This window comes from Erythrolamprus reginae, chromosome 4 (genome assembly GCF_031021105.1).
Source record: "Erythrolamprus reginae isolate rEryReg1 chromosome 4, rEryReg1.hap1, whole genome shotgun sequence".
Taxonomy (NCBI): domain Eukaryota; kingdom Metazoa; phylum Chordata; class Lepidosauria; order Squamata; family Dipsadidae; genus Erythrolamprus; species Erythrolamprus reginae.
This window is the reverse complement of record NC_091953.1, coordinates 57,929,981-57,950,266: the sequence shown is the minus strand read 5'-3', so window position 1 is coordinate 57,950,266 and position 20,286 is coordinate 57,929,981. Positions and strand designations below refer to the sequence as shown.

The 20,286-nt window shown below is 39.0% G+C and overlaps 2 protein-coding genes across 2 annotated transcripts; both read left to right on the top strand.

Moving 5' to 3' along the window:
• The first annotated feature begins 490 nt into the window (after positions 1-490).
• Positions 491-1,807, top strand: LOC139167305 (claudin-8-like). Its single transcript, XM_070751770.1, has one exon. The coding sequence runs from the start codon at positions 680-682 to the stop codon at positions 1,358-1,360; it is 681 nt and encodes a 226-aa protein (XP_070607871.1). The 5' UTR covers positions 491-679; the 3' UTR covers positions 1,361-1,807.
• Positions 1,808-14,526: 12,719 nt separating this feature from the next.
• On the top strand, positions 14,527-15,165 carry LOC139167304 (claudin-17-like). The gene has a single exon (XM_070751769.1). The coding sequence runs from the start codon at positions 14,527-14,529 to the stop codon at positions 15,163-15,165; it is 639 nt and encodes a 212-aa protein (XP_070607870.1).
• The last annotated feature ends 5,121 nt before the right edge of the window (positions 15,166-20,286 follow it).

Sequence of the window (20,286 nt, the reverse complement as noted above, 5' to 3'; positions counted from 1 at the left end):
TGCTTCAGTCTTTCATATGACATTTAAAAAAACCTAATCATTGACACATTGTTCTCCATTCAAGGTTAATTTGTCTTGGATTCATATTTAACCACTCTAGTAGTTGCAGTTTTCAAAACTTTTGTTTCACGGTCAATACAAGAAAATAAATGTTAACTTATATTTTCTATCTGAAGTCTAACTCTAAGATAATAAACATGTCCATGCTACTCTATGTTAGAACTTTCCAATAATATTTTTGGTTTCTAACTGGAGGGATATTTTTAAAAAACTGTTATATTAATACAACCTAGTTTTATACCATGACCTCATGATAAAAAGAGAAGAAAGATTAAGGGAAAAATTACTTTCCTTAAAGGTTTTGGTGTGCCTTGAGCGGATTTTTGTGTGCTTTGCAAGCCTTGTTATGGGTAACCTTTCACTCCCTTTGAAAGTTGTAAAACCTGACCGATAAGTTTATCCTTTCCAATCAATAGGGGCAGTGGTATGCTCAAAACAGCAAAGAGACAGCCAACTCCTAACCATTACGGATCAGACTGAAATGGGTTTGAGTTAACAGAGTTTCTGTACCTGAGCATGACGTGTTTTGAATCATTTTTTCAACACCTGAATCGGTAAAGTAAAAGAAGATTCACCTAAAACTCTCTGGAACAACATTCTCCTGACTTGGAATGAAGAAATGGCAGCAACGACTTCATTACAGATTGTAGGACTGATCCTTGGAGGCATTGGCACTGCTGGGACCTTTGCCATCACTGGCATGCCCCAGTGGCGAGTGACGGCTTTCATTGAACACAACGTGGTGGTCTTTGAGACATTTTGGGAAGGCCTCTGGATGAATTGCGTAAGGCAAGAATCCATCAGGATGCAATGCAAGGTGTATGACTCCCTCTTGGCCCTCTCACCAGACCTGCAGGCTTCCAGAGGCTTGATGTGTGCAGCTTCAGCTCTGGCATTCATCGCTTTTGCAGTGGCTGTCCTTGGCATGAAGTGTACCCAGTGCACCGGAAATGATGACCGCATCAAAGGCTACATTCTGCTGGCAGGTGGCATCTCCTTCATCCTGACTGGCATTGTGGTGCTCATCCCAGTGTGCTTTGTTGCCCATAATATTATCCGAGACTTCTACAATCCCCTCGTCACAGTGGCTGAGAAGCGAGAGCTCGGAGAAGCGCTTTACATAGGCTGGGCTTCGTCTTTCTGTCTTGTGGCCGGAGGGGCAATTTTATGTTGTTTCTGCCGTTGCGATGAAAAAACCCGGAGCTACCGGTATTCAGTACCCTCACAACCAACCACCTACCGCAGCCAAAATATTCCAAGAAGAGCTGAGAGTGCATATTCCAAAAGTCAATATGTTTAGTTGCTTTGATCCAAGAGGAAGAAATTTTACATCCAAGATGAAATGTGATAAGGTGAGAAGAAGCTTTGCTTGAGTAACATACTGTGCATGCTGTGCCCTTCGTCTATGAACTCTAAAACAAAAGACAGAAATGTCTTCGGATACTTCAGACTAGGAATGGAACTTGAAGCTGGATCTTGTTTCCAATTTGTCCTTTTCTAATGAATCTCTATTAAGAAGTATTCACATGTTTATACTGTGTGACACATGCAAATCTTCTGTGGTGGGAAGAATATTGTTGTCACTGCTAAACATTTAAGCCTTGAAGTTTTGTATATTCAAACTGTAATGTCTAAGATATACCATATGATATATTATGGTGGTGGGGGAAGACTGAAAATGTCCACTTTAAATCTATAAATGATTATTTGCGTAGGCAGACTTTAATAAAATGTTCTTCAGTTGTCAGAAAGAATGAAATTATATGTTTCCAAAAGTTGATTTTCATTTTCTGTCAAAATGTTTCTTTAATTTATTCCAAAAGCATTAATATTTTGTGTAAACATAAGGCTTTTTGAATAATTAATGTTTATTTTTATTGTAAGTTGTAATCTGGCATTAATTTAATGTGCATTTTATTTCATTCTGCAGTTAAAAATGTTATTGTTAAATATATTTCACATTGCATCAGGTAACAAGGTTTGTGTGAGTTTCCCAATGGCTCTTTGGGTAAATCTAATTTGTATTCAAAATGTGAAATCTACAATAAACATGGAAAAGTATCTCATGCGACTGACCAATAGATAGATTTTGAGGAAAAATATATCTGAGTGGCTTATCAAGATGTGTTTCATGTACAAAGAACTTAAACATTTATATTTGATAGTTCTAAAGGAAATGCAACCATTCATATTACAATCTACTACAATAGCTGCTGAGAATGCTTTCAGGTTTTAAAAGGTTAATAATGTCAATCACACATCTATATACATGCATTTTTGTTCTAGAAAAAAAGAATTAAATATTCCTTTCATAGATGAGCTGAAATATGGCAGGAAACTGATTACAGCAATAAGATTATAGTGGATGACAAGTTGACTATTCACTATTATTCATAGTGTTGAAAATTAAAAGTTTGTATATCATAGTTAGGGAAGAACAAACAAAATTTGTTTACAATCACTAATAGGAAGAAGCTGTGCAATCCAATTGCATTAACAGATTTCACGACACAATATTTTATTAAGGAAAAGTAATACAGAACTCCAGCCAAGTTACAAGTATTCTACTCACAATCAACTTTTATTTCTTGTCTTATAAGTGTTCAATGTGGCCACCACCTGCAGCACAGGCAATATCAATATGGTAAGATAATTCCTCCTAAGGGCATATCAACATATCACAATCCATAGAGTTGATTGCTGTTGTTACATTGCCCCTGTGGCAGCCATTCAAAACTTGGATAACTCCTCGTTCAAATTGCCACTGACTCATTACATGGCGATGCTTGAGAACTGAAGCAATGTGTCATGAAATGGGTTCATTCTTTTTGAATAACCCTGTATTTACTGCTAAATAGTATTGGATTTAGAATGTACTTTCAAATATCACGAATGCTGTTTACATCAAGTTGATTATTAGATCTGAGAGAACTTGCACAATTTGCTATTTGGAATATAGGTGGTCCTCCCAACAGTTCATAAAGTGACCATTCAAAGTTACAGCGGCACTGAAAAAAAGTGACATGATCATTTTTCACGCATGATCATTGCAGTATTCCCCATGGGCACGTGATTATCTCCGAGACCGCCTCCTGCCGCACGAATCCCAGCGACCGATTAGGTCCCACAGAGTGGGCCTTCTCCGGGTCCCGTCAACTAAACAATGTCGGTTGGCGGGCCCCAGGGGAAGAGCCTTCTCTGTGGTGGCACCGGCCCTCTGGAACCAACTCCCCCCGGAGATTAGAACTGCCCCTACTCTTCCTGCCTTCCATAAACTCCTTAAAACCCACCTTTGCCGTCAGGCATGGGGGAACTGAACATCTCCCCCTGGGCACATTTAATTTATGCATGGTATGTCTGTGTGTGTGTCTGTTAGCATATGGGGTTTTTAAATATTTAAATATTTTAAATTTGTCTGATTGCTTATGATTTGTTTTTACATGTTGTGAGCCGCCCCGAGTCTTCGGAGAGGGGCGGCATACAAATCTAAGTAATAAATAAATAAATAATAAATAAATTAAAATTCCGACGCTTGGCAATTGACTCATATTTATGACAACTGTAGTGTCTTAAGGTCATATGATCACTTTTGTGACTTTCTGACAAGCAATAACAAGGGGGGAGCTTAACAACTGTGTTACCAACTTAAGAGCTGCAATATTTCACTCAAAACTGTGGAAAGAAGGATCATAGAAGTGGATAGAACTCACTTAACTTTCTTGCTTAGTAACATAAATTAGGAGCTCAATTGTGATTGTTCGTGGTCTTTTTCTATTTGTGTTGTGAAACGATGGCATTTTGAACACTGGAGTTATGAATAAAAAAGGTTAAATCTCCTTTTCAAACTTTCCAATACAGCAGAGTATTCCAGACTTCCACAAGTCAGAGCCTCATATATATATATAATACACACAGAATTTGTAGACCAATTTATTTGGACAGCATATAGCAAATTTCCAGATCGTACACATTAACAGGCAAGAAAATGAGGTGCTTTTCTTCTCAGAGAATTATGCAATTTATTGTCAAAATCTGAAACTGAAATTCTAATAATTTCCTGACTTTAATCTAAAATTTTAAAATAGGGGGAGGGGGAGGAAATCAAATTTTCAATATTTTTTGGAAATCTGGAAACCAGTACAAGGGTTGTCTGTATTAGTATAATTTACAATCCTTACAGTTTTATTCTCATTCTTTCTATTGAAGTTTATTTTTGCTTTACTTCCCTCAAGTTTCAGCATTAACTCTTATAATCTTGGACTTCATTTTTTCAGTGTGCTTATAGTATATTCATGGATATAAACAAATAAATGCAGTCTGTCTTTAATTAAGTCTCCATGGTTTAATTCTGTCCTTCAAATAAATACTGCAGGTATTTTGGTACAATTAGTGATGGAAGATGCTATATAAATAGCTTCTGTTTAAATTATTTGATCTCTTTCACTATGTATTTATAGTATAAAATAATTAGCATTAGTAGTACAACTATCGCGATTTGCTGGTGAGAACTTTGCAAAAATGCCTTCATTGTAAAGGTCCATTGGTGAGCCTTTGTCAACTGTGAGTTCCGCCACCTGTTTACTGGATCCGTGTCCCTCCTGGCTGGTTTCGGCCAGCATGGAGGTGACACGGAGCTGGGTCCAGGAGATTGTCAACGCTTTTTTGGGGAGGGGGTCCTTTCTGGCTCCCTAAAAGGAGGCACTTTTGCACCCTCTCCTCAAGAAGCCTTCCCTGGACCCAGCCATTCTTAACAACTATCATCCAGTCTCCAATCTTCCCTTTGAGAAGGTGGTGGCGCTCCAGCTCCAGCGGTCCTTGGAAGAAGCCGATTATCTAGGCCCTCAACAGTCAAGATTCAGGCCTGGCTACAGCATGGAAACTGCTTTGGTCGCATTGAGGGATGATTTCTGGTGGGCCCAGGATGGGGTTTATCCTCTGTCCTGGTGCTTCTCGACCTCTCAGCGGCTTTCGATACCATCGACCATGGTATCCTGCACCAGCTGGAGGGGTTGGGAGTGGGAGGCACTGTCCTCCAGTGGTTCTCCTCCTACCTCTCCAGTCGGTCGCAATTGATGTTAGTGGGGGGGGTCAGAGGTCGACCTCTAGGCTTCTCCATTGTGGAGTGCCTCAGGGGTCAGTCCTCTCCCCTATGCTATTTAATATCTACATGAAACCTCTGGGCGAGATCATCCAAGGGCATGGGGTGAGGTATCATCAGAATGCTGATGATACCCAGTTGTACATCTCCACCCTATGTCCAGTCAACAAAGCAATGGAAGTGATGTGCTGGTGCCTGGAGGCTGTTAGGGTCTGGATGGGTGTCAACAGACTCAAACTCAACCCTGATAAGGTGGAGTGGATGTGGGTTTTGCCTCCCAAGGGCAATTCCATCTGTCCGTCCATTACCCTGGGGGGGATTATTGACCCCCTCAGAGAGGGTCCGCAACTTGGGCATCCTCCTCGATCCACAGCTTACATTAGAGAACCATCTTTCAGCTGTGGCGAGGGGGGCGTTTGCCCAGGTTTGCCTGGTGCACCAGTTGCGGCCCTACCTGGACTGGGAGTTACTGTTCACAGTCACTCATGCCCTCATTACCTCGAAGTTTGACTACTGTAATACTCTCTACATGGGGCTACCTTTGAAAAGTGTTTGAAAACTTCAGATCGTGCAGAATGCAGCTGCGAGAGCAATCATGGGCTTCCCTAGGTATGCTCATGTTACACCAACCCTCCGCAGTCTGCATTGGTTGCCGATCAGTTTCTGGTCACAATTCAAAGTGGCACAATTCAAAGCCCTTCATGGCATTGGACCAGAATATCTCTGGGACCGCCTTCTGCCACACGAATCCCAGCGACCAGTTAGGTCCCACAAAGTTGGCCTTCTCCAGGTCGCGTCGACTAAACAATGTCATCTGGCAAGACCCAAGGGAAGAGCCTTCTCTGTGGTGGCCCCAACCTTCTGGAACAAGCTCCCCCTGGAGATTAGGATTGCCACCACCCTCCTTGCCTTTCGTAAACTCCTTAAAACCCACCTCTGCCATCAGGCGTAGGGGAATTGAGACATGTCCCCCAGGCCTATATAGTTTATGCTTGGTATGTTTCTGTGTATGTCTTGCTTTTTAAATAAGGGTTTTTTAGATATTTTTAAATATTAGATTTGTTGTACATTGTTTTTATTATTGCTGTGAGCCGTCTAGAGGGAGGGGCGGCATACAAATCTAATTAATATTAATATTAATAATAATAATAATAATAATAATAATAATAATAATAATAATAATAATAAAGCAAACCTCTATCTCCGGGACTGCTTTCTGCCACACGAATCCCACCAACCGATTAAGTCCCACAGAGTTGGCCTTCTCCGGGTCCCGTTGATGAAACAATGTCGTCTGGCGGGGTCCAGGGGAAGAGCCTTCTCTGTGGCAGCCTCGACCCTCTGGAACCAACTTCCTATGGAGATCAGAACTGCCCCCACCCTCCTTGCCTTTCGCAAACTACTAAAAACCCACCTCTGCCGTAAGGCATGGGGAAATTGGTTTTATGTATGGTTTGTTTGGGGTGCATGACTGTTTTTTATAATAAGGGTTTTAAACTATCAGTTTTTAACCATTAGATTTGTACTGTGTATTGTTGTTGTAAGCCGCTCTGAGCCTCCGGAGAGGGGCGGCATACAAATCTAATAAATAAATAAATAAGTAAATAAAATAAATAAAACTTCCTTCATCTCCAATGTATACCATAGAGTGAATTTGACATCTGCTGACTACTTCCTCAGCTGAACAGATAGGAAAAATTGTATATCTGTATTACTTTTTCTTTTTTAATTCTGTTCATGTTTTAAATTGAGTACCTGAATTGGCTGCATTTTTCTTTTTCTTTTTGTGTTTACATGCATGTTTGCTATTTTATTTGAAGGGACATAGTAATAGCAGAATAGGTAGAATTACTGGGATATAATAATAACTTGCTATTTTGCCTCTATAAGAATTGCTTTGCTCCTGTAAGAATTAGAATTGCCTCTGCCGTTTGCTTTTAACTTCTGTTATCTTGTTTTTCTGTACAACTCAGTGCCTGGAGCCAGCATTCCCTGTAAGCTGTGCGCATGCGCGCACCCCCCAAAATACCCCCCCCGCGCACCCTTTTCCACGGGCGCGCGCTCCTCATCCCCCTGCCCCCCGCCCACCCAATCGGCCCCCTCTCCTCCTCCTCCGCCTCCTGCCTTGGGGCGCGACTTCTCCCGTGGCCGTGGCTGCGGATTCTCCTCCTCTTCTCTCCGCACGCTTCGGGAATGCCCGCCCCACCCCTCTCGCAGCCCCTTTGCTGGGAGCGCTTTCGTCCCAGACTTTCAGCAAGGGGGCTGCAGTAGAGGCAGGGCAGGCGTTCCCGAAGCGCTTGGCGAAAGCGCTCTTGCAGCTCCCTCACTGACACAGAGAGAGAGGGGGGGGGAGAGAGAAAGTAAGTGACAAAGAGAGAGAAAGAGAAAGGTGGGGAGAGATAGCAAGAGAGAGAAGAGAAAGAAAGCAATAGAGAGAGAGAAAACAAGAGAGAGAGAGAGAAAGGGGGGAGAGAAAGAAAGCAATAGAGAGAGAGAGAAAGAAAACAAGAGAGAAAGAGAGATAGAGCAAGAGGGGGAGAGAGATAGAAAGAGAGGGACAGAGAAAGTGAGAAAAAGAGAGAGAGAGCAAGAGGGAGAGAGAGAAAATACTCTTGATTTAAAGCATATGGTAAAAAGCACCCAAATAATAACAGAAAATAACCCGCAGCTGTTTGTGTGTGTGTGTGTGTGTGAACTCTTGAACCATTTCCAATAGCTCACCTGTTATTGGAAATTATTCAAGAGTTCACACACACACACACACACACACAAGGGGGGAGGAGACAGGGATGGAAAAAGAGAAGATAGTAATAATAGTAATAGATTTTGGTTTTGTTTTATTATTAATTTCTTTTAATAAAAAAGAAGGGAATTTTTTTCTTACTTATTTACTTATTTACTTATTTACTTATTTACTTATTTACTTATTTACTTATTTAATTATTTACTTATTTACTTATTTACTTATTTACTTATTTACTTATTTACTTATTTACTTATTTACTTATTTACTTACTTACTTATTTACTTACTTACTTACTTACTTATTTACTTATTTATACTTCTATGCCACCCAGTCCCAAAAGGACTGCCGCTCAGATACTATACTTTTCTGCCCACAACGAAAAAAAATTAGAGGGAACATTGCCTGGAGTGGGTTATGTCATAGTTTGGCAGGGTTACATCAGGCGAATATCTGTGTTGCTAAGCACTCAGGCCCTCTGTTGTTAAACACTCAGCCCCCTGCTCCTTACTGCATGGCAATAGTACTTGTAGTACTACTACAAGGAAGGCATGGGACAGGGGCCCAGAACTGGATATTAAGCTGATGTCTGAAGGTATAAAACATGATTCCTGAAACTACAGCCCAGAGGCCACATGTGGCCCACTGAAGCCATTAATCTGGCCTGCGCAGGATCAGGAGGCTGCCTCGCCCACGTCGCCCCACCCACACTTAGGCTGAGAATAGGATTTATCTTTGCAAGCCCTGTGGGCTGGAATTGAAATGTTCTGGAGGTGGGGAAGGTGAAAAATGGGTGACCCTATTTTGGCCTGAAACAGGACGAGAGAGACAGGAGAGTGAGAATAAGAATAAGAGTGAGAGAGTGAGAGTAAGAGTGAGAGAATGAGTGTGTGTGTGAGTGAGAGAGAGAGATTTATCAAGCTCCATGGGGCTGAGAAGAATTGCTGCAAAACAGAGTTTCCTGAAGTGGACCACTAGACTCTTAAACAACTGAAAAAATGATTCAGTAAAAAGAAAACCAAAAGAGCAACATGAGAACAAAAGCAAATAAAACACCTCCAGGAACAAAACAAATTAAAGTTTAATTGGTGTGCATTGTTTAATACAGTGATTTTCAACCTTTTTTGAGCTGCGGCACATTTTTTACATATACAAAATCATGGGGCACATTGAGCGGGGGGGTGGGGTGGGGGGCTAAAAAAAGTTTGGACAAAAAAATTATCTCTCTCTTCCTCCCTTTCACTCTATTTCTCTCCCTCTTTCTCTCTATTCCTTCCTTCCTCTCTCTATCCCTTTCTTTCTCTCTCCCTTCCTTCCTCTCTTTTTTGCTCTTTCTATCTCTCCCTCCTTCCCTGCCTTTCTTTCTCTCTCTCTCTTTTTTCTCTCTCGTTTTCTTTCTCTCTCTTGCTGAGCTTCGCGGCACACCTGACCATGTCTCGCGGCACACTAGTGTGCCCCGGCACACTGGTTGAAAAACACTGGTTTAATAGACCGTTAATGGCCACGCTCATAGCCACATGACCTAGCCATGCCCACCCAGTCACATAACCACCTAGCCACGCCCCCTCTAGCCAGTCTGCTCCCCACAACAGTCTGAGAAACTGCGAATTGGCCCCCTGTTTAAAATGTTTGAGGACTCATTGTATAAAAGGACACCATACCTTCCCCATACCTTTTCCTTACATGCATTGTGTCTGTATGTTCTGGATATAGTTTCACCCAATATGTTGTTTTGGAAAAAATATGCTTATTTTTGCAAGCCTCATCTCGAGTCTCACTGCCTTTGGCATGTTAATGGCTTGAGAAAACTTCTAGGACCTTACACATTCACAATTTGAATTTTATTGAGTTTTGATACTTATATTTTATCATGCTACATTGCTCTGCACTTGGAATGAAGATAAATAGAAACATAGATGATTGACGGCAAAAAAAGACCTCATGGTCCATCTAGTCTGCCCTTATATTATTTCCTGTATTTTATCTTAGGATGGATATATGTTTATCCCAGGCATGTTTAAATTCAGTTACTGTGGATTTACCAACCAAAATAGTTGTAACATTCTTTGCAAAGGAGTGCTTTGAAGAAAGACTACACATAATTGAGCTCGGAGGTAAGAGTAATAACAAGTAAAAATAATCCATTGGTTTGGTTTTCTTCATTTTTCATTTTTTTCTTACATTAATTCATTTTATCCATTTCACATATTCTGGATTAAGCTAAGTGATGCCATTTAATGGAGGAGCCCTGGAGCATGTCCATTCTGCCAGATCTAGTAGGATGAGTAGCAATGATCAGAGACAGGAAGCCTGTGGCTCTGTGCCATTCATACTTGTATTGGTAATAACCAGCACCTTAACTTGCCTTCAGAAGCTAGTGTAACTCACAAAGCAGTGGTGCTACATATTCACATGGCTATATTCTCTACCAGTTGCAGCTTTGAAATGGTCATCAAAGGCAATCCAATATAAAATGAATTGCAAGAGACCAATCAGGAAATGACTAAGGCATAAGTGATGTGGGTGAAGTTTCCTGATCCAGCAACAGGTGAAATTAGTGCTCAAGATGGATTTAAAGTCCCTTCTGGTCATGACCATTATATGCACCTCCAGCAGGAATGGCGACTCCTTTCACCATGTAGATTTTAACAAGGAGTAGGGAGAGAGGGGAGCTCTGATGTGCGCAGTGATATTGAATTTATTTGTCCTCTACACCGACTAGAAGTAGCCTCAGAGGAAGAAGGAAATCCTCATAAAACTATATTCTCCATTTCTAACTTCTGAAACTGTCAGAAGATCATAATTGATCTTTATCTTGGATTAAAGATTGGATGACTTTAGAAAATAGAAGATTGTTAAATTTGGAGGGTCACGATCTTATGCTTGGCTGGCATGCCTTTATTTGGTATGATAAGGATAAAACACATTCCTACTTTAAGAAACATATAATGAGAAAAGCTTTATTAGAGGTGTGGAAGGATATAAGAAAAGATCACTTTTTAACAATCCCAGATTGGATCTCCCTATAGAAGCAATTTGCCACCCTAATTTGATTCAAGAAAGGAAGATATGGAAATACAAAGAATTAATAGACAAATGAATGGAATTAAAATCTAGACAAAAGTTACAAGAAGAGGGAGTAATAATTGATTGGTGGCAATATGTGCGGATCCAGTCAAGATATCAAAGAGATATTAAAACATATATATTCAGGAAGGGCAAAAATTATTTAGGGAATTTGTTAATTACAAATCAGAGAAAATTAATAGGAAAAGCATATAAATATTTGATTAGTTTTAAAACTACTGATCAGATTTTAAAAGATAATATGATAAGTGGTATAAAAATGTAGGAAAAGAAATAGACTTAGATACTTGGGAAAGAGTTTGGACATATAATTGGAAAATAACTAAATCAGTTTCATTCAAAGAAAATCAGATTAAAATGTTTTATAGGTGCCATCTACCACCTAATAGAATTGCGAAGATGTTTCCAAATACTTCCCCAAATTGTTGGAAATGTAAAAGAGAAATAGGCTCTTATTATCATCAGTGGTGGACTTGCCAAAAAGCTAAACTTTATTGGAATAAAATAGAAAGATGGATAAAGGAGATTACCCTCCAGGAGGTCAAGAAAACCCCAGAGTTCTTTTTATTAGGTATAAAAAAATCAAAAATATAAAAAAGATATTTATTATTTAATAACTCACATACTGGTAGCTGCCAGGATTGTATATGCACAAAAATGGAAGAAAAAAGATATCCCTACGGAAGATGAAGTATTAAGGAAAATCATAGAATGTGATGAGATGGATATGATGACGACGCGTTTAAACAATCAAGAAGAATCTGATTTTTATAAAATTTGGGAAAGGATTTATGTATGGATTAATTTAAAAAAAGGTTAAATAATTGAGATAAAAAGTAATATGTATATGAAGTGATTTTTTGAAAAAGAAAAGTTCAAACATATGAGAAAATCTTTCTTTTCTACTCTCTGTCTTGAATTTACAAATTTTAGTGTTTTTATTTTCTGTATTAGAAAGACTTCTATTTTGAGCGGGGCAATTACGGTAATAGCTCCTATTTATGTTAAATGTATGTTTGTCTTGTGTGTCTTTTATGAAAATTAATAAAATATTTTAAAAAAGAGAAGATCATAATTGAAAGGCCACTGAAAGATCAAGGAAAGCAAGAATTACCTTCATCCTGAACCCATCAGAGTTTATTGATAAATGTGATCTATGTCATCTCCAGAGAGGGCGTCCTCCTCGATCCACAGCTCACATTAGAGAAACATCTTTCAGCTGTGGCGAGAGGGGCGTTTGCCCAGGTTCGCCTGGTGCACCAGTTGTGGCCCTATTTGGACCGGGAGTCACTGCTCACAGTCACTCATGCCCTCATCACCTCGAGGCTCGACTACTGTAATGCTCTCTACATGGGGCTACCTTTGAAAAGTGTTTGGAAACTTCAGATCGTGCAGAATGCAGCTGCGAGAGCTATCATGGGCTTTCCTAAATATGCCCATGTCACACCAACACTCCGCAGTCTGCATTGGTTGCCGATCAGTTTCTGGTCACAATTCAAAGTGTTGGTTATGACCTATAAAGCCCTTCATGGCACCGGACCAGAATATCTCCGGGACCGCCTTCTGCCGCATGAATCCCAGCAACCAGTTAGGTCCCACAGAGTTGGCCTTCTCCGGGTCCCATCAACTAAACAATGTCGTTTGGTGGGACCCAGGGGAAGAGCCTTCTCTGTGGCGGCCCCAACGCTTTGGAACCAACTCCCCCCAGATATCAGAGTTGCCTCCACCCTCCTTGCCTTTCGTAAAGTTCTTAAGACCCATCTCTGTCGTCAGGCATGGGGGAACTGACACATCTCCCCCGGGCCTATACAGTTTATACATGGAATGTTTGTATGTGTGTTTGCTTTTAATAATGGGTTTTTTAGTGTTTTTTAAATTATTAGATTTGTTTTTTACATTGTTCTTGTTATTGTTGTGAGCCGCCCCGAGTCTACGGAGAGGGGCAGCATACAAATCTAATAAATAATAATAATAATAATAATAATAATAATAATAATAATAATGTTATAACCTGGTCTGAAATCTAACTGAAATGGGTCTACATAATCAGCTTTCTCCAGGGTTTTTGGAACTTAACAATGATGGCCTATTCAACCATAGAATTGTTGGTTTTCCTGAAGAAAGTAGTAAATTTAGTTCATCTCTAGTTGATCACACATTTAACAAATAGTAGGAAATATTTTTCAGACGATACACAGATATTGTCAGTGTACAGTAATATTGATCTAGATGGATCAAGTCTAACTGAAAAAGAAGAAACTTCTTATACTGGCTTGCACCAGTACTGTTCGAGTTTATTGTGACTATACAACATGAGTACACATTTAAATAATCAAAACCAAAGATTACACTTTGACATCCTGAAAATTAGAATTCTTAACTGATATTGGCTCACTTTAATTACTTTTCTAATTTGATGAAGTATGCAAATCAATAGTAATATAACTCTTATGTTGATGAAGGTAAACTAATTGTCAGGGAACAATATTTAATCAGAGAACTTGGTATCCCTGACTTTTAAACAAACAAATCAGACTTACAAATTTCTAGTAAGCAAAAGACTTTGGGGAGAAAGAACCTTTCACTTCAGCCATACATTTTATTTGTGACGTGTTGCCTGAAAGTAGATCTGACCTTCTAGTATTCATTATATAGATTGATAAACAAAAGGAGAAGATGTGGGTAGTGGCTGCCATAATATTGTAATGCTAAAAAAAAGATTACTACAATATTTCCATAATTGCTGAGTTTTAACTTCCAATAAATAATTTTAGGTTGCCAAAACATTACCTGGATTTTATAGACATTTGGATGCACAGGGCTTCAGCGATGCTTCAGTTCATTAACTTCAGGATCTATTTACAATAACTTCTTTTTTACTTATCTGTATTAAAAGAACTGCTTCAGCAGTGAAATTCATTGATTTGGAGAATTACCAGGGCATAGCTTGAAAAAGACCTTCTGCACACAATATTGTTTACTAATTACTAATTCATTACTAATTTCATAACTAATGAATGAAAACAGTGTCTACATAAAAATTCACATCCATCTATTCCTTGAAACATTACCAAGTATCTTAAATCCATCCTTTGATTTTTGTCATCAACTCATAAATCTATTTTAGCAGACAGAACACCCAGTTTATTTTACCCATTATATTTTGACACTGATGCAATCATTGTTGTTGTAGAATAATTATCAGCACTATAGTTAGAAGCAAATCATTTAATTATAGTCTTGTAGAAACATTGAAATTCAAAAAAGCATCAACGTCAGGTATAAGTTAGACTCACCCTTCCCAAGGATGTGATTTGCTACCCAGGTATTAGGTCTTGCTTAGAAGAGATGATATATAGCAGTTTCCTCAAAGTAGGCAGAGGTGATCTGAACTCTTCACTGGTATAGATGGAGACAATCTTAAATTCATCCGACCCAGGAGGAAATCATGAATACATCGTCAACTTTTCAGAGGAATGAAGATCTCCTTTAGAAAGAACATTCTGTCTACTTTTCTGGGTGCATACAGTTTTCGGAGATGGCTTTTTGTCCGGTGCAAATGATGGCTTGGCTCCTTGGGATTGTTGGCATGTTTGGAACGGTTATAGTCACTCTATTGCCTCAGTGGAAAGTATCAGCCTTTACAGGAAACAACATCATAGTCTTTGAGACTATTTGGGAAGGCTTGTGGATGGTATGTGTCAGTCACATCAAGAATTATCAGTGCGAATTCTACAAATCCGTTCTGGCCCTTCCACCTTTGTTAGACGCCGCCAGAGGATTAATGTGCACTGCTTGCGCGCTGTCAGTTATTGCTTGTCTGACTGCTCTAGCTGGTGTGAAATGCATCCAAAGTCCAGGCAATAATAGACAAGTCAAAAGAAATATTTTATTCGCAGCTGGAGTAAGTTTTTTCTTGGCTGGGGTTATTGTGCTGATTCCTGTTTCCTTTATTGCTAACGATATCATTGAGAATTTTTACGATCCAGAAATCCAAGCTGCTCGGAAACGTGAATTGGGAGCTGCTCTCTATTTAGGCTGGGTCTCAGGCGCATTTCTGATCTGTGGAGGAGGCATGTTTTGTAGTTTCTGCTGCTATCCTGAAGAACCTGAAATATATCAGCACTCAGCACCATGCAGCCAAATGAAGCCTACGGCAGTGCGTTCCTATGTATGATTCCTTCAGGTCTGTCCATCCTGAACTTGTCTGGGACAAATAAATGAATTTCGGGATTCTAACTTTAAATCCAGGACAATACAGTTATGTAGAACCAATCAATACCTCTGATTTGTACAAACAGATTTTCATCTAGGAGTGTGCTCTTTGGGCAGACCACTTCCTTTACTTAGCAATGCGACATGTAACAGTATGAAGACATTGTATTTGCTGCAAAACTCTCAGACTGTGTCTATAAGGTATTGTGTTTTCAGGGAAAGAAAATTAGATCCAATCTGTTTTCTCCTACTTTTGAAGTTTTCTTGATCAGGATGAATGTTATTCCTAACATTTTAGGATGTGAAATGCATGCTTATAAACAGATAGTGGGACACAGACAGTCAGACAGACACCCACCCACCCACCCACCCACAATCCTTTCAGTTACATCAAAGCATTTGTGCTTTCACATTTCGAAACCTGAAAGCTTCCAGATGAATTTTAAATCTATGGAAATTTCCTTCCTTTTAAAATACTCTTGCTGATTTTTTAGGAAACACCTACTATATTATAGTTAATATCTATTTTATTTAGTTTTTTTTCTTTTTAATGTGAAAAATAAAAAGTTTATTAAGCCCTAGTTTAGGTTTTTTTCTGACCTAAGAATCCCTAGATCTGTGGATTATAAATGCCAGGCATATGAAGCTAACATAGCCATTGCTAAGAATTATGGTTGTTGATGCAGCTAAAAAGACCTAGGTTGGGAAAATTGGCTAAATGGGTCACAATATTTTGCTAATATTTCTGTTTGATGGGTCATGATTAGTTCAAAAAACACTGAGGAAATAGAAAGGCCAGTACAACTTTAACAGAGAGAACAATTCCGGAGCAAGTGTACTAAAGGAATGCATTAATTTTAAAATATGACAAAATGTGATAAACAGGAAAAAGACTATTAAAGAGGGTGTCCCTGTTGTTGTAAGAGACTTGATTTTGTATGTTATGCCTGATTATGTTTCTTTCCAAAATTCTATTTGATAAATGGCACTTTTTACATAAATATATGAGTAATGACCTGGGATCTGTTTCATAAAAAACCTTTGAGTTTATAGAAAAGTACAATTTTGGTGCAGCGTAAATTATTATTGGATTTTCAAAGTTCTTGCCAAGAAATGTAAAATGTGGCTTTCAGCAGTTGCCTGCTCAATGTTCAATAAATTTCTGCATAACCTATCTTTGTGATTCTGTTCAAGATAAAATAGATAAGTATTATTTATTTATTGGATTTCTATGCCATCCCTCTCCGGGGACTCGTGGCGACTCACAAAATATAAAATATACAGTACACAATATCTTAAATCCAATTAACTAATTAAAAATCTAACACCCCCCCATAAAAACAATCATAAAAAATTATTGTTATGATGAAAAAGTTAATATAAACTATTAGCTCTTTTACTAAAGTTTGCTCTCTGCCAGTCAGTCACTCTATCTGTCTGTCCCCATCGCTCTCCAGGTTACTGTACAACCTAAATTGAAAATATACACAAAACACTATATATTACATTACCTAAATTATGACCTTCAATAGTTTCCTATTACTAGACCCATAAAACATTTGTGAATCCATTTCAATGCTGGCATCCTGCATTATGTACACATGATAACTAATTAATTATGGCTGCCCATTCCCATAGGTGATGATGATGATGATGATGATGATGATTATTATTATTATTATTATTATTTAGATTTGTATGCCGCCCTTCTCCGAAAACTCTGGGCAGCTGGACAACTTTTTGGACAACTTATAAATAAAATGCAAGATGATATAAAAACATGCAACCAGATAGGCAGCCTAGACTAAAACAATCAAACCAGAGCCCCCACAAGGACATCAATCTCAGACCTGAGACCAAAGCCAGATCTTGAGAGTTTTTGGAAGCCCTAGGAGAGAGAGTCTTTGGAGGGATGCTGTTTCAGAAGGCAATAGGTACAATAGAGAAGGCATACTTCCTTAGTCCTGTAAGATGACCATATTTAACAGGAGGGATCTGGAGCATATGCACTCTCCTGGAAGGTACTAGTGGAGCAGAAAAAGTTGGAGATAGGCAGCCCTTAGATGTCCAAGCCATAAGGGGTTTTTATAAAAAAGGGTCAGAAGCTTCAATTGTACCCAGAAACTGACTGGCAACTTACTCAGTAGCTGTGACATATGGACATACCAAAAAGTGACTGTTATTTTCACACTTAAGACTGTTGCAGCATTCCCATGGTCACGTGATAAAAATCCAGACACATGGCAACTGGCCTATATTTCTGATGGTTGCAATCTCCCTGGGTCATGTCATTACCTTTTGCAACCTTCTGACAAGCAAAGGCAATGGGGAAGCCACATTCACTTAACTGCATTACTAACTCAACAGCTGCAGTGATTCACTTAGTGACTGTGGCAAGAAAGCTCATAACATGGGGCAAAACTCCCTTGACAACTGTCTTGCTAAGCAACTGAAACGTTGGGCTCAACTGTGCTCATAAGGCAAGGACTACCTGTACAGCTTCCAAATGATCTTCAAGAACAGAATCATGTAGACCAGAGGTCCCCAACCTGTTGTACCTCAGGGACCACCAAGGTCATAATTTTAAATCCTGCAGACCAGTGGTGGAATCTAATTTTTTTTTCCACCACCGGTTTTGTGGTTGTGACTTGGTGGAGGAAGGGTGTCAAGTGACTGGGTGAGCATGGCCAACTTTTAAAATTATTTTTAACTATGTATGTATGTATGTATGTTTGGTTTTTATATTAATTGATTTTTAATCATCAATACCAAATTACTATTGTACACTGTTTTATTGTCGCTGTTAGCCGCCCCGAGTCTCTGGAGAGGGGCGGCATACAAATCCAATAAATAAATAAAATAAATAAATAAATAAACTAGTAATAAACGGCCTTCTGAAAAACAGGAAATTTCCCCCAGGACAAATTGGAGCTTGGGATCCCCGAGCTTTCACCCTTTGCTAGTGACAGGACATGCATCTCACCCAAAGGGGCTTTTGCAAGAGGCAACTGGACTTTCTTGGTTTTTCCTTGAAGACCTTTCACTTCTGATCCCAGAAACGTCTTCAATTCTTCTTGGATGAGAAGAAAGACATCTTCCAGGAAAAGCCAAGAAAGTCCAGTTGCCTCTTGCTAAAGCCCTTTTTGGACAGCCCTGACCCAGAGGATGGCAAAGCAGAGGCAATCGGACACCAAAGCCTTCCCCTCATCCCCTGTCTATATTTGGGGGGCATTCCTTCCTGCAGCTGATTGAGCACTCAGCTCGCCTCCCTGGCTAGGTGCGCTTCAGCAGTGGCTCTGTCCCACCCAGCACTGCACCTGCCAGAACGTCTGATTGGCACCACTACATTGCCTGACATGCGGGCTTTGGAAGGGTATCTGGGGTCCCTGCACAGGTGCTTGGAGGGCACAGGAGGGTGGACCCCATGGGCTCCCTAGTGGCTTTGCACTTCCAAAAGCCCAACAGCTACAGGAATGATGCCCCTCCCAGGAAGCTACTGTGTCGGCTTTCCTGCACACCACCAACCTGCTGGCCAATCAGTGTTCATCCAGGCCAGAAACTAAATGGAAGTTCTCTAAGACAAGACAGCTACGTAACTAAATAAGAACAAACCATTATAAATATACTTAATTGATGTAAAATATATAAAGAAGAAAGAATGGTAAACTGTTGAAATGTAAGCCTAAAAACTTCAACTAATGTCAAATATGTTTGTTAATTTTGTTTACTTTAATTATTTAATAAAGGTTTTATTTTTATTTTTAAAAAGGAAGTTCTCTAAGGAAAGATTTGAGTTTCCAAGGAAGCTGTGTTAACCATGAAGTGTTGATTTTGAAGAAACGTTTGCCTTTTCTCATTTATACATCTTAGTGTGTTTTTTTAACAGAAGAAGGGGCTGCTTGTTTTCACGATGATACTTGCTTTAAACTGTATAAAAACAACTGAATGCAAATGACCAAAATATATATACAATTCAATACTGTATGAGAACCACATGACGAATAATATGTTGACTATAGTTATGTTTAGAGTTGCTAAGATAACACAATAATTCCTTTGAAATTATTTTTTAAATACAAATGAATCATTTCTCCAACTTTATGCATAAATAAATAAAATTCCTCTCAGATTAGGAGGATGTAAAGGATTAACATTTATATCTATTGTTCTGCTTTGAATAAACAGGTTAGTCCTATTTGCTTCCGTGGTGGACAGCCCCTCTTCCTCTCCAGGCAGAGAATAAATCCTTCTGGGACAGAATTTGGTTGCAACAGCTGGAAGAAGGGGCACAATCCTTGATTTGTTGAACAAACAATATTTGTCTTGGCTCATGTAAGACTGAAACAACACCAGACAAGCCATATGGTATGTTTGTGAACTGCTGGCAGTACTGCTTTAGTGTATTTGTATTTATGAACAAGAAGAGTCTTTGTTTCATGGATCAGTTTGAAAAAGCCAACTTCTTCATCCAAGTGGGAGCTTTATTTTCCATCTGAATTTTTGAAACTTCATTCGATTTAAAACAGCAACAACAATTTGTTGTAAGTTATAAGGCATGGCTTAATGAAAATATAAATTTAAGCTTATTAGGGCAGTTCTCATGTTTCTGAATCCTAGCTGCAATAATAAATAGGTTCGCCTGTGCATTTGTTAATATCAGAGTCTGGCAGAATTCTGGTTTTAAGAAAATTGATCCACCTTCCAAACAAAATAACATGCTACTGGAAAACATATTAGAAGCTGATTAAATATACTGAGAGTTATATAATGTAATTGAAATCAAAAAAGTTATTTTTGATAACTTATTTATTTATTATTATGTCGTACAAACATAGTTAGAGCTATTGTCTCTTATGCTTTCTCAAACTGCCTTTTTTTCAGAATATAGTTGTTACATATTGTTAGACATAATTGCATATACAATTTTTTTACCTTTTTTTGCCATGGTTGTTAACTGAATCACTTTGATTGTTGAGTGAATCCACTTTCCCACACTGACTTTGCTTGTTGGAAATCAATTGGGAAGGTCACACGTAGTGACTACATGACTGCCTGGACTCTCTGACTGTTATAATAGCAAGTG